Genomic DNA, 12,012 nt, shown 5'->3' on the forward strand with positions numbered 1-12,012 from the left:
TTGTCAAGACCATGCCCCTGTGAGGAATGCTAAAACTCGTATAATGTGATATAAAAGTTCCAAGCAATTGTAGCTGTGGCCTCTGGTTTCGGTCTTGATAACATGGGGCACAACTATCTACCGGTGGGGTGTGTATCCTCTATTTCTTCAGTCGGACACTTGACTGCCACCCATCTATACTGCAGTGAATGTTGTAAGCAATTTACGATATCGATGTTGATACTCAGCATTTGGTGTAGTTCCGGGAGGTTTGTGTCTTGGCTATCAATTTTCTGTGAATTCTTTCTTTTTTTATGTTGCATTTGATTACTTTTTAATAAAAACAAATATTCATCATATATGGTTTAAAACGAGATAATTAATTGTATTGAAAATCTATTCTTTTAGAATATATACAAAAATGTCTAAAACAATATCTATGTATATAAGTAGGCGTAGTAGTTTAAATTGTTTTGTGAAATTTGTCTTCCTCAAAGTGTTTGTTAATGCAACAACAATATGTTGTATTTGCTTGGTTTGAAGTTATAATATGCGGGGGAGGTGAAAAAGAGGGGGTGTATGCATTGGAAATATTTAACTGCTATGTAGTCTTTGTAAGATTTGCTTTGCCTTATCACTAGTTTGCCTGCAAGGAGAAAAAAAGAAAGTGTAAGACATGTGACATAAAAAGAAGTTTTAATATTTTGAACCACTAGCCGCCAAAAAAATGTAACCTTAAAGAAGGTATTTAAAAGGAGCTCAAAACTTGCATACAAAAGTAAAATCATAACGGTTTCCATTAACGGTATAGAATTTGTACAGAAGATAGATGCTGTCACATGTTATCGATTTCACTTAAAAATTGATAATCGATCTAATGCTGAGTTTACATGGCACATCTGATGTATGGTCATTGTAATAGTATTGGTGAAAACAAAGGAGTATTCGTCACATGTACAAATCATTTGATTTATTCGATGAATGACGTCTATCGATGGCCGTTTACAAAGTAATGCGAAATCATTTAATATATTGAAAAACACGTTATGTGACAAATAAGGTTAAGAAATGGGGAGTAAAGGATGAAAAAATTAAATAAAATCAAAGAAAAGAAAAAAAAAATCGATGTATCGTTTTTGGCAAAACCTGTAATCAACACGTACACGCGATGAGTACGATCATGATATGCCGTCTAAAAGGGCCATAAGGTTTTAGTCGAAAGTCAAAACATGCTTAAAAAGCAAAATCATAACGGTTTCTATTAACAGTATGGAATTTGAAGAGAATAGAGGGAGCTATGGTCTCATGTTCATTTGCAAACGGAATATCGATTATTGTCACTTTTAACATTTTTTGGCGGTTGAGGCATGATATGGGCCTGATGACTTACATAAATACGGGATTAGTAGCATCACATGACTCCATTGTTTGTTTTATATACAATATGAAGAGTTGTAAATTTTTCAAGCATTCCGACTCGGGTTGCAACCAGGCTGTGGGTAATGTATTGACAATGGTATAAGCTTTGCTTATAGCATCGGTGGCAGTACATACCTGTTGATGAAAATAAAGAAAAAATAATAAAGAATTAAAAATGAACACAGAGTAATGTTGTAACAAATCCCCAATACTTACTCTCATAGCTAAAAGTAGATAACGATTTAATAAAGATCCTATAGCCATTTCTCTTAAAGGTGCATCAGCTATAATACCCTGCCAGGATAAAAAGTTTCGAAATAATTTCAAGCCACTGCAAAATTGCCTTTGGAAGAAGGAGGTTTTGTTTTCGGAAACTCTGTAAATTAAAAAAAAATCATCATTGGTATTAGTTATGTATGATGTGAGTTCAACTCACTGTTTAGGAAAAATTGGTATGAAAACATCATTCTCCAGCGAGGTCTTCATTTTCTCCAGTATAGCTTTGAATAGCTGCTGTAGAGTTTTGGCATTTTCCTTTAAAGGATAATCACGGCCCATGCGATTAATGAAACCAATAAGACGCAATGTCTGTGAGGTGGACAAAGGATCCCAGCAATGGGTAACAATATCTAAAACAATATTCATTTGTAAAGAAATGGCTAGGAAATTCGGCAATTTATTAAATTCAATACCTGTAATTTTGGGTAAAATAATCTTCTCTATTAAGGTTGGCACCAAATTTACATCCGGGTCTTGCCTTAATGATTCCTCAGTTTCCTCTTCCGTCCAGGCATATAAAATTGCTGCCTGATACCAATTTAGTTTCTCTATATCTTTATAGTCAGCCAACAAAGGAGACCATGTAAGCATTTCAAGACGTATTAAAGGTCCCAGAATCTAAAAAACCGTTACAATTTCAAAAATTAAACATAAATATTTATTCGATTTGATATAAATTTACATACCTTGGGCAAACACAAACTAACAAAGGCATCTTTGTAAGAGTTCATATCAGTTTGTCGCCAAATATGAAATTTGGATAAAATTATGTCGGGCTTGCAAAAGTCATCTGTAACATCATCCATTACTTCCAGGCCTTCTTTTATAAGTTCCTCTATAAAGAAAAAATTTATAAAGGCCATTTGGATCTGTCAGCTCTGTTTCGAATTTACCCAAATCATTTTGAAATTGTTCCTGATAACGATCCGAAGTTTCCTCATCTGAGGACATGCCATCCAAATGGGTGCTTAGCATGTTTTGTTTTTCACGTTCACAACGTCGGCGGGTACGGCGACCTTCACGTTCAGCTGCACGACGAATTTGTTCATCATATTCGGGACCTTTTCGTATGGATGTAGGTTCTGGAATTGCATAAAAAGGAAATTGGTCCAAATATGACATCAACTCTTAGAAGAATTAGAGGGAAACAGAAGTTTACAGATGAAGATAACCACAGTGTATTGGAAGTAAAATTTACAAAATAAATAGCTCAGGGACATTCCATTTAGGAACTGCGAAAGACTTCTTTCATATCAATGAGTGAGATACCTCTCTTTTGAAGGCAACACCGAACAGCGTACCGCTGGTCCACACCTGTTTGAGAAGAAGTTTACGTGGCTAAATAACACATAAATGTGGCATCAGTAAGGAGATAACTTTAGCTGAAATTTTTTTCTGATTTTCAGGTCAGCATTCGATCTCAAGCACATAGTGTCATAGGCGATAATGCTTGCCATTGCTAAACCAACGCAGCAATACAAGAGAATGAAATTGACAATCCCATGGCAGCCGGTTGTACGTACCGGATTGACCCGTTAAGATCCTTCAATGGCAAGGCCTGCCTCCTCAATATACAACACACTGCTACAACAACACCAACAACAAAAACAAGAATGAAATTGAGAAGAGAATATTAGGCTTCACACAGGAATAGCCTTAGCCTTCACATGAGAATATTAGCCTCCAGCACTATCATAAGAAGCTAAGCTGACAGCTAACGGGCGCGTCCACAGGTTGTGGATATTAAAATTCTCCATAGGGAGTAGTTGTAAAAGGGCCTGTGCCTCCCTGCCTGAGTCTGGGCCTCCCTGTCTGTGAGGTACCACCCCCAACACAGCCAAGCGGACATATTAGATCCGAATTATGAGCCCTGTCTGAGAGGAGTGCCTAACCCCAATACCTCCGTACGGCCATATGGGATCACAATTATGAGCCTGGACCTGCTTGTCTGGGAAAGGTGCCCCATCCCAACCTCCCCGAGGGGACATAAGGGATCCCAGTTATGAGCCTGGGGCTTCTTGTATGGGATGGGTGCCACCCAAACACCTTCGAGTGGACATATGGCATCCGAATTATGAGCCTGGACCTTCCTGTTTGAGAGAGGTGCCCCATCATAACGTCCAAATAATGAGCCTGGGCCACTTCGCTGTCGTGGATGGATGCCACCCCTAACACACCCGAGAGGACACATGTGATCCTAATTAGAGCTTGGGTGTCCCTGTCTGTGAAGGGTGACCACCACTAACCATCCTAGCGGAAATATGGATCGATCTGGTCCTTTGTAAATTTGGCTTCTTAAGTGTTTTGGAGGGACATTTTATCCCAAACCCTCTAATAACAGGGTTCGTGGCGTAACATACGATTCTCACAACTTAATTTGCAACATATGTCTGGGATGGCAAACCTGGACATATAAACCTGCCCAGAACTCAAAATCCCCGAGTAAATATGTAAATTTCTAGAGATAATATGGGAATCAAATGAAAGAGAGAAAATTACGAGTTTTGCATCCAAATTTTGGGCTTTTCATTCTGGAAAAGCTCCCCTTCCAAACCCCACCGAACGGATACAGGACCGATGAAGGCAAGATGACACTCAAATAAAATGTATTTGAAAATGACTTTTCGTCACAATGGGATCTCTTAATTGAGGATATCAATCACCCTTTGCTTTCATTCAGATTTAGACACTCCTAAAGTAAATGGGGCCCTGCGACTTTGGGTTTTATTTAAGTGACACAACCTTCGGTCTCAAGTCATAAAATTTTAAAGAAAATTTTGGGCATGAAGAAAGTGGTAACCATTTTTTTTTTTTTTTGCAAAATACTTACTTGAAGCTTCGGCCATTTCTCTTGCCTGATCTCGCACATCTTGCCTACGGCGATCTATTAAAAAGTGTTGATGTTTTCCAAAATAGACCAGGCAACGCTTTTCCAAATCATTTATGAAAGATATCTGAAAATAGAAAATAGATTTTCATTTCTATGAGCTTTTCAAATTTCATCTCATATACCTTTTCATTAAGACAATCGACCAAGTCACTAACATAACATTTGATTTCCTGATAGAAACGATATTTGGCGGCCGCTGTGGGTGCCTTTTGTTTGGAATCCATTTCTTCCAATTGCATGGCTTTCATTTCTCTTTGCACTCTCTCGATATCACTCAAATGCCTATCGTTGAGTTTCTTTAGTTTGTTAAGCCTCTCATTGATGGCTTCGCGTATTTCCTGGGGTGACCTTAGAACGGTTGGCTTTATTTTCTCCTTTTTGGGTTTTGACGCATTTAGCAGTTGATGGGGTTTCTCCAAAGTACATTTAGAATAGGCTTCCTCTAGCAATGAAGAAGTGGATTTTGTTTCTGGAGCTGCCTCTATGGCCCTATCGGCAGCAGATTTAATCATAAATCTTGATAAAACCGATTCATGCTGAGCATTAACCAATTGGGCACCGGTAACACCTTTGCGTATTTGTTGATTTTCCCATTCATTTGTTTCACAATCTGAGTCCTCTTCAGAACCTAAAGGGGGAGGAGGAAATAGCAAAAATTCATAGCAACACAAAGATTTGTACAAAAATTATAGGTAACAACATCTAATAATGGTCTAATTGTTTTGTAGCAGGGCTATGGGGGGGGAGTAAATAAACTCTAAAATACAACTCCAAGAGTGAAAGCCTTACAAACCGTAATGCTTGTATTTCAATAATTACATACAATCTTTTTCCACCGCGTAGAATTTTTCACGTCTTTCTTCGCGTTCCTTAATTCCTGTTATGGCATTCATATCCATACGCTCTTCATCATCCGAGTTATCGCCTTCCATATCCTCTCGCGCCAAACGGCTGCCTTTTTTGGTCTCCACCTTGGGCTCCTCAATGTGTATGAAATCGCCTAAGAAAGGTATTAAATGACAACATTCCCTTCTCCCTGTAAACAATTTCCACTTACCTTGCTCTCGTGCCTTTTGTCTTCGTTTGCGGGCAGCGTGAATCATTGCGGCATCGGGTATGGAACCACTTTCCAACATTTGCTTCAAATGATCTGGCTTGGCAAAACGGTGTTTGCTGTCATTACCATTTCGCTCATTGTCACTATGATCATCATTGTCGCCATCTTCATCGGACATATCATCGCGACCAGCACAAAAAGCCGCCCTACCATTGAGTATGATATCGGGTTCTGATTTTTTGACCACCAGCTGTGAAACAATCAATGCAATAAAGGCCGATTAGTACAAAAGGAAATGACCCGAGTTTAGGTTGGAACACAAAAACTATGTAATGCATGCGGAAAGAAAGGAACACTGGGTATCTGGTATACGTTGCAGAATTTTCCAGTGTGTCCTAAAACTTTCTGAGATATATCATAATTTAGACTACCTAGCGACTGGTCAAAAAGGCTAAATAAGTAATGCCGAACATCAAAAACTTTATATCCGCCTCAACTACCTCTTCTCTAACCATCCCCATTGAAGTCGGTTGGTTGACTCGGAATCATCCCATAGCCAAGTAAACTTCTTTCTAAATATGTATTCCACTTCAACATGCCGTTAGGACTGAGCCATAAAAAGGAGTTCATTTGAAATTTATATCTGAAGGTTTTGCCCCTGTTCCTTAGTGAAAAGTTCATGGGTAAAATTTGCAAATTTGCATTTGCTAACATGAATGACGTTGTCATCATGGCCGTCTTATTGACGGACTGGAAGTAATTTTGCCTAAATTGTAGCTCCGTACTAAAATTGTCCGTACACACTAAAGGGTCAAGCCACGTACAAGACTCTAACGTTGGGCCATGTGAAGTTAAGACTGGTTTAAAGAAAGGCTGTGGTGTCGGAGAATTTACCGAGATTCGGAGAATTTCGCTACTTTCGCTCCGCAGCCCTTGTAAGGAGAGGCAAAGGACATATTTGAATCATTGGAAAAGCTACCAGGCTTTGCAGGGCCATTTGTTTAGACTCGGGGCCCGGTTCGTTGAATGAGTTCGGTTCGGAGCCATTGTCCGGTATGGAGTCAGAGTGCGATTCAGAGTTTGGAGTCGGAGTCTGGTTCGGAGTCAGAGTCCGGTTCGGAGTCATAATCCGGTTCAGAGTCATAGTCCGGTTCAGAGTCAGAGTACGTTTCGGAGGCAGAGTCCGTTTCATCTGCGTCTGGGGCATTGGCTTGGGGTCGGAGCCCTGATCGGAGTCAGAGTCTGGGGCATCGGCTTAGGGTCAGAGCCCTGTTCGGAGTCAGAGTCTAGTTCAGAGTTAGAGTCCGGTTCGGAGGCAGAGTCCGTTTCAGAGTCAGAGTTCGGTTTGGAGTCAGAGTCCGGTTCGGATTCGGAGTACGGTTCGGAGTCGGAGCCCGGTTAGGAGTCGAATCCCAGTTCGGAGTCAGAGTCTGGTCCAGAGTCAGAGTTCGGTTCGGAGGTAGAGTCCGTTTCGGAGTCGGAGCCCGGTTCGGAGTCAGAGTCCGGTTCGGAGTCAGAGTCCAGTTCGGATTCAGAGTACGTTTCGGAGTCGGAGCCTGGTTAGGAGCCGAATCCCAGTTCGGAGTCAGAGTCTGGTCCAGAGTCAGAGTCCGGTTCGGAGGTAGAGTCCGTTTCGGAGTCGGAGCCCGGTTCGGAGTCAGAGTCCGGTTCAGAGTCAGAGTACGTTTTGGAGCCAGAGTCTGGGGCATCGGCTTGGGGTCGGAGCCCTGTGCGGAGTCAGAGTCTGGGGTATCGGCTTAGGGTCAGAGCCCTGTTTGGAGTCAGAGTCTGGTTCGAAGTCAGAGTCCGGTTCGGATTCGGAGTACGGAGTCGGAGCCCGGTTCGGAGTAGGAGTTCGGTTCAGAGTCAGAGTCCGATTAGGAGTCGGAGTTCGGTTCGGAGTCAGAGTCTGGTTCGGAATCAGAATCCAGTTCGGAGTCAAGAGTCCAGTTCAGACTCTGAGCCTGGTTTGTGTCGGAGTTCGGTTCGGAGTCGAAGCCCAGCTAGGAGTAGGAGTTCAGTTCGGAGTCAGAGTCCGGTCTATAGGTTTAGAGTCGGAGATCTTTTGCTCAGCTCAGTTCGTTGTCAGTTCTTTGCAGCTCAGTTCGTTGTCAGAGTCCGGTTCGGAGTCGAAGTTCGTTTCCGAGTCGGAGTCCGGTTCGGAGTCCGGTTCGGAGTCCGGTTCGGAGTCGGAGTCTGGTTCGAAGTCAGATTCCAATTCGGGTTTAGAGACCGGTTTGTAGTTGAGTGAGTTTGCTTTGACTTCAAACCGAAAAACGACCCGGTTCAGAGCCAGAGTCCGGCCATCGGTTTGGAGTCGAAGCCCTATTTGGAGCCCGTTTCGTTGTCAAAGTCGGGGTTCGGTTCTAAGTCGGAGTCTTGTTCCGAGTCGGAGTAGGAGCCCGGTAAGGAGTCGGAGCCTCGTACGAATTCCGAGTCCGGTTTGGTGTCGGAGTTCTGTTCGGACAAGGAGCCCGGTTCGTAATTTAGCAACTTTGCTTTGACTCCGAACCGGAATCCGACTTCTGGTACTTTTTTTGACTACTACTTTTACTCCGCAGCTCTAATTAGGAGACGCAAAGAGCAACTTTAAATCATTGGAAAGGCAAAAAGGATTTATAGGGTCATCAAAGAGCGGCAGAAAATAAGGCGGTTGAGCTGGTCTGGAATGGATCTCTGATGGGTGATAAACATGCTGCTGAATAAGTGAATCATCGCCTGCGTCAAATTCTTGCTTAGAAATAAGCTTTCTACGAGAACAGTATAATAAAGTCGTGGGCTGATGACGTCAAGTTTTTCACCGAACAGCACAGTACTCAAATTTGGGTTGAGCAACCATGACTTCGAGATGTTGATGAGAGTTTTGACCGGTTGTTGCCATGTTAGGTCTTTAATGTCCAGCTGGACCCAAGTTCAAATTTAAGCTCAATGGAAAAAGAACTCGTGTTTATATCCGAGTCCGACAACCACTTTGAAGGGAAGTTTTTATATGGCTTAGTACATTTTAATTGTCGCCATCTTTATTTGAAACCAGGCGTTCAGCATCAGAAGCGGACATTATAACTATTGCGACACAGTAGCATCCTAGTTGAAGTTGGAATCTATTGAACAACTTTGTTAGTCCCTACAAAAGCGGGGAGAAGATGAAAATCATGTTTACCCTTGAACACCTATTTTCCTGCCTTGACTCACTGCAGGCGCTTATACCCTTGTTATTCTCTCAATACTGTAGGAGTTGTTATTGTAGCAGTGTGTTGTACACTGAGGTGGCAGTCCTTGCCGATAAAGGACTTTATCGGGTAAATCCGGTACGTACAACCGGCTGCCATGGGGTTGATGTGAATGACTGGACAATCCCATGACATCCGGTTGCACTTACGATATTTACCCAATGAAGTCCTTCATTGGCAAAGGCTGCCGCCTCAGCATTCAAGTGCAAACATAAGGGACCTAAGATCTTCAATGCTACATTAAGTACGTTGCTCATCCAACGTTGATCCGCAGATGATTCCCATTGGAGTCGAGATTATTCCATTCAAATAATGCAACTATCCTATGTCTTTCAGGTGTGTCTTTACCTTATCAAAGCAAATAAGACTCTTACATCAAGACAAAAGCTTAAACGAGAAACTATACGCGATCGGGGCAAAGGCTTACGACAAATTTTAATAATATGCCTTAGTATAGAAAAAAAGGCATTCGTAAGCATTGTAAAGAGCACATTTGTCCCAAATTGGAGTAGAAAACGCAACGTTAACTAGGCATACTCTGCCATCCTAAACAACTACTGAGATGTGATTTACACATCCACTTTTTTAAAACATACAAAGGAATAAAATTTTTTAAAAATATTTTTAAATTATATACATAAATCAATGATAAAATTAGACAAAATTCTTGGGCAGTATTGAATTTTGAATTAAAAATAAATAAAATGTAATTAATACGCTTTTATATTTTATATTTAATTATTTGAGGATGAACGGTTATCACATCATTCGTTCTCAAATATTTCATGCTACATAAATTGAAAGCAAACCATTCTTCCAACATTAAGGGAAAGAATAGTTTTTAACTCATTAGTGAGATATTTTTTCCTAATTAGTTATTTTGTAGTTTTTTTTTAGAAAAATTATGTCTTTCATTTTCTTTGCATTTTTTGTTTGTTTTCTTTTTTTTTTTTTTGTTTTTTTGAATTATGGTAGGTAAAAAATGATAATAATAACCTTACCACAAAGTCGTCTGTGCGTATTTCTGTTTGGATACTATCACTTTTATTACTTTTCTTAATGTGTTCCGAGGAACTTGTGGACGTGGTCGCCGTTGCCATGGATGATGAACCTAAATTATGAGAATCATTATTAAGACGCGAACCGTTTTCACGATTCGTACTACTATGCGAATGCTGCTGTTGACTCTGACTGTTATCATTTGAATATTGTGATGGACGACTACTAGCACCATAACTTCCACCTCCTGCAGTTGCTTCGGAGCTACGTTCCTCCTTCTTTTTGCGTCGTCTTTCTTTGTCCATCATACGCATGACTTTTTTGCTATGTGATGATTTACGCACTTGAAACACTTCGCCATCATCCTCTGAAATGAGATAGGAAAAAATTGGAAAGGGTAAGAAAGAAAGAAAAAAATTGTTGGAAAGTAGTACGAGGATGATGTTTCCAAATACAGAAACAGACTTTACTATTATTTATCAAGAGGAAGCAGTTGGAAGTTTCCTTTAGTCCAGGCTGCAATAGAGTTCGAGACCTAAATTTTCGTTTTCCCATGTTGAAATCGTGCTTGCCAGAGACAATAACGAAAAGAAAAGCAGGGACAAAAGATTAATCAAGCAGTCATTTCGCTGCCACATTTTGGAAATTTTTGAATTTTATGGAATGAAGGTCCTCCAAGCCTGAGTTAATTTGAAATCGGGCAACCCTTATTGATGTTTTTCCTTTTCGCCTATGACAAGTGGTGCATGTAGGTTGCTAGATTTCGTAACAGTCATTCTGCTGTCCACATTTTGGAAATTTTTGAATTTTATGGAAAGAAGGTTCTCTACGACTGAGTTAATTTGAAATCGGGCAACCCTTATTGATATTTTTCCATTTCGCCTATGACATGAGGTTCATTTAGGTTGTTGGATTCGTAACACTCAATAAAAACTTTTAAAAGATTTTTTTTTTTTGTAAAAAAAAATTCTATGTCAATATGAATGCTCTAAATTATAAATATATGAAATTTCATCAGAATTAGACAAGGAAATCGAGGGCCAGATGTTAATGGGTTAGATTAATTTTTCCCATCGCATTATTATTGTTGAAGTCTAAAACTTATACCAATTTCCATTTATCTTCCTTTTCAAAGTTAAGTAACTCATGCCATTGTTAATAAGAATGAAGCATCACTCATATTTTCACATCCATAAAAGAAAATAATTTCCATCCCCTGACATAGACTTCTTCCCTTGCTCCTTCCGTTTCTCCTTGCTTCATGGTACATACTATAATGAGTGTTCTTATTATAACAACTCCTTCTGCGGCGACCCCAAGTAACCTACATAATAAATAATGCAAGGCAATGCATTTCTAATTACCTTCGTCTGCAAAACTCAATAGGGCCTTTGTTTTGCCAGTGTCTGTTCCTACTGCACTGCCACTTTTACTACTAGAAGATTTGGATTTATTTTTCTTTTTTGATATTTGTGGTGGTGGTGGGGCAATAAGCTGATCATCTTGTTCCATATCATCTCCAGCATCGCTTTTCTTTCTTGAATATCCACTACCACCACCACCACTAGCACTGCTGCCATTATCTCTTGCACTACTGCCGCTGTTGTTGTCCTCTTCATCGTCCAAAGCACATGAAAATACCCTTCTCTGAATCTTTTTCGGTTTGCGAAACAGTGACATTGCAATTGTAAAATATTTTTTTTAGGGAAACTGCGAAAATGAAAATAAATAAATTTTCCGGTTCTGCGATAATGTAATTTTACTCTTGTCTATAAAACCGATGCTTCTTCTTATTTAAATGGTCAGGGGTGGCTTGCAGTCAAATGATGCAAGGGTTGCCGTGCTTTGGTCAATCATTACCTATATTTTCTTTATCGATAAGGATTTCATTATAAAGAGCAGTATGAATCTCTGGCGAAATTTTCGTTACCATAATCGCACGTTTAAATTGAAATGTTTTAAATCTGAATTTAACTAAATCCAAAAACAAATCCTGTCCGTCTTCACTTGAATGTATACATGAATGTATATATCACACCCAACCATACACAAGTCTTCAAAACAATTGCATATTTTGGTATATTTATAGATTATTCATGGCGGGTTTATTTGGGATTTAAAAATAAATCCTGCAAAAATGGGATTTAATTTTTTATGAT

General features: G+C 40.0%; 1 protein-coding gene across 3 annotated transcripts; it reads right to left on the reverse strand.

Annotated features, from left to right (window-relative positions):
- Positions 1-338: 338 nt before the first annotated feature.
- LOC106091069 (PAX3- and PAX7-binding protein 1) lies at positions 339-11,651 on the reverse strand. 3 transcript variants are annotated; one of them, XM_013257485.2, is made up of 13 exons: positions 11,218-11,651; positions 9,856-10,220; positions 5,625-5,874; positions 5,391-5,567; positions 4,690-5,195; positions 4,508-4,631; positions 2,571-2,759; positions 2,364-2,512; positions 2,091-2,295; positions 1,835-2,027; positions 1,615-1,774; positions 1,370-1,533; positions 339-625 (listed from the first exon to the last, which is right to left on the reverse strand). In XM_013257485.2, the coding sequence occupies exons 1-13, from the start codon at positions 11,531-11,533 to the stop codon at positions 574-576; spliced, it is 2,850 nt and encodes a 949-aa protein (XP_013112939.2). In that variant the 5' UTR covers positions 11,534-11,651; the 3' UTR covers positions 339-573. The 3 variants fall into 3 exon arrangements, with proteins under 3 accessions (XP_013112939.2, XP_059218427.1, XP_059218428.1); XM_059362444.1 differs by having other exon boundaries at positions 5,391-5,874; XM_059362445.1 differs by lacking the exons at positions 339-625; positions 1,370-1,533; positions 1,615-1,774; ... (5 more) ...; positions 4,690-5,195; positions 5,391-5,567 and having other exon boundaries at positions 5,626-5,874; positions 9,851-10,220.
- Between the last annotated feature and the right edge of the window lie 361 nt (positions 11,652-12,012).

Source organism: Stomoxys calcitrans, chromosome 2 (genome assembly GCF_963082655.1).
Source record: "Stomoxys calcitrans chromosome 2, idStoCalc2.1, whole genome shotgun sequence".
Taxonomy (NCBI): domain Eukaryota; kingdom Metazoa; phylum Arthropoda; class Insecta; order Diptera; family Muscidae; genus Stomoxys; species Stomoxys calcitrans.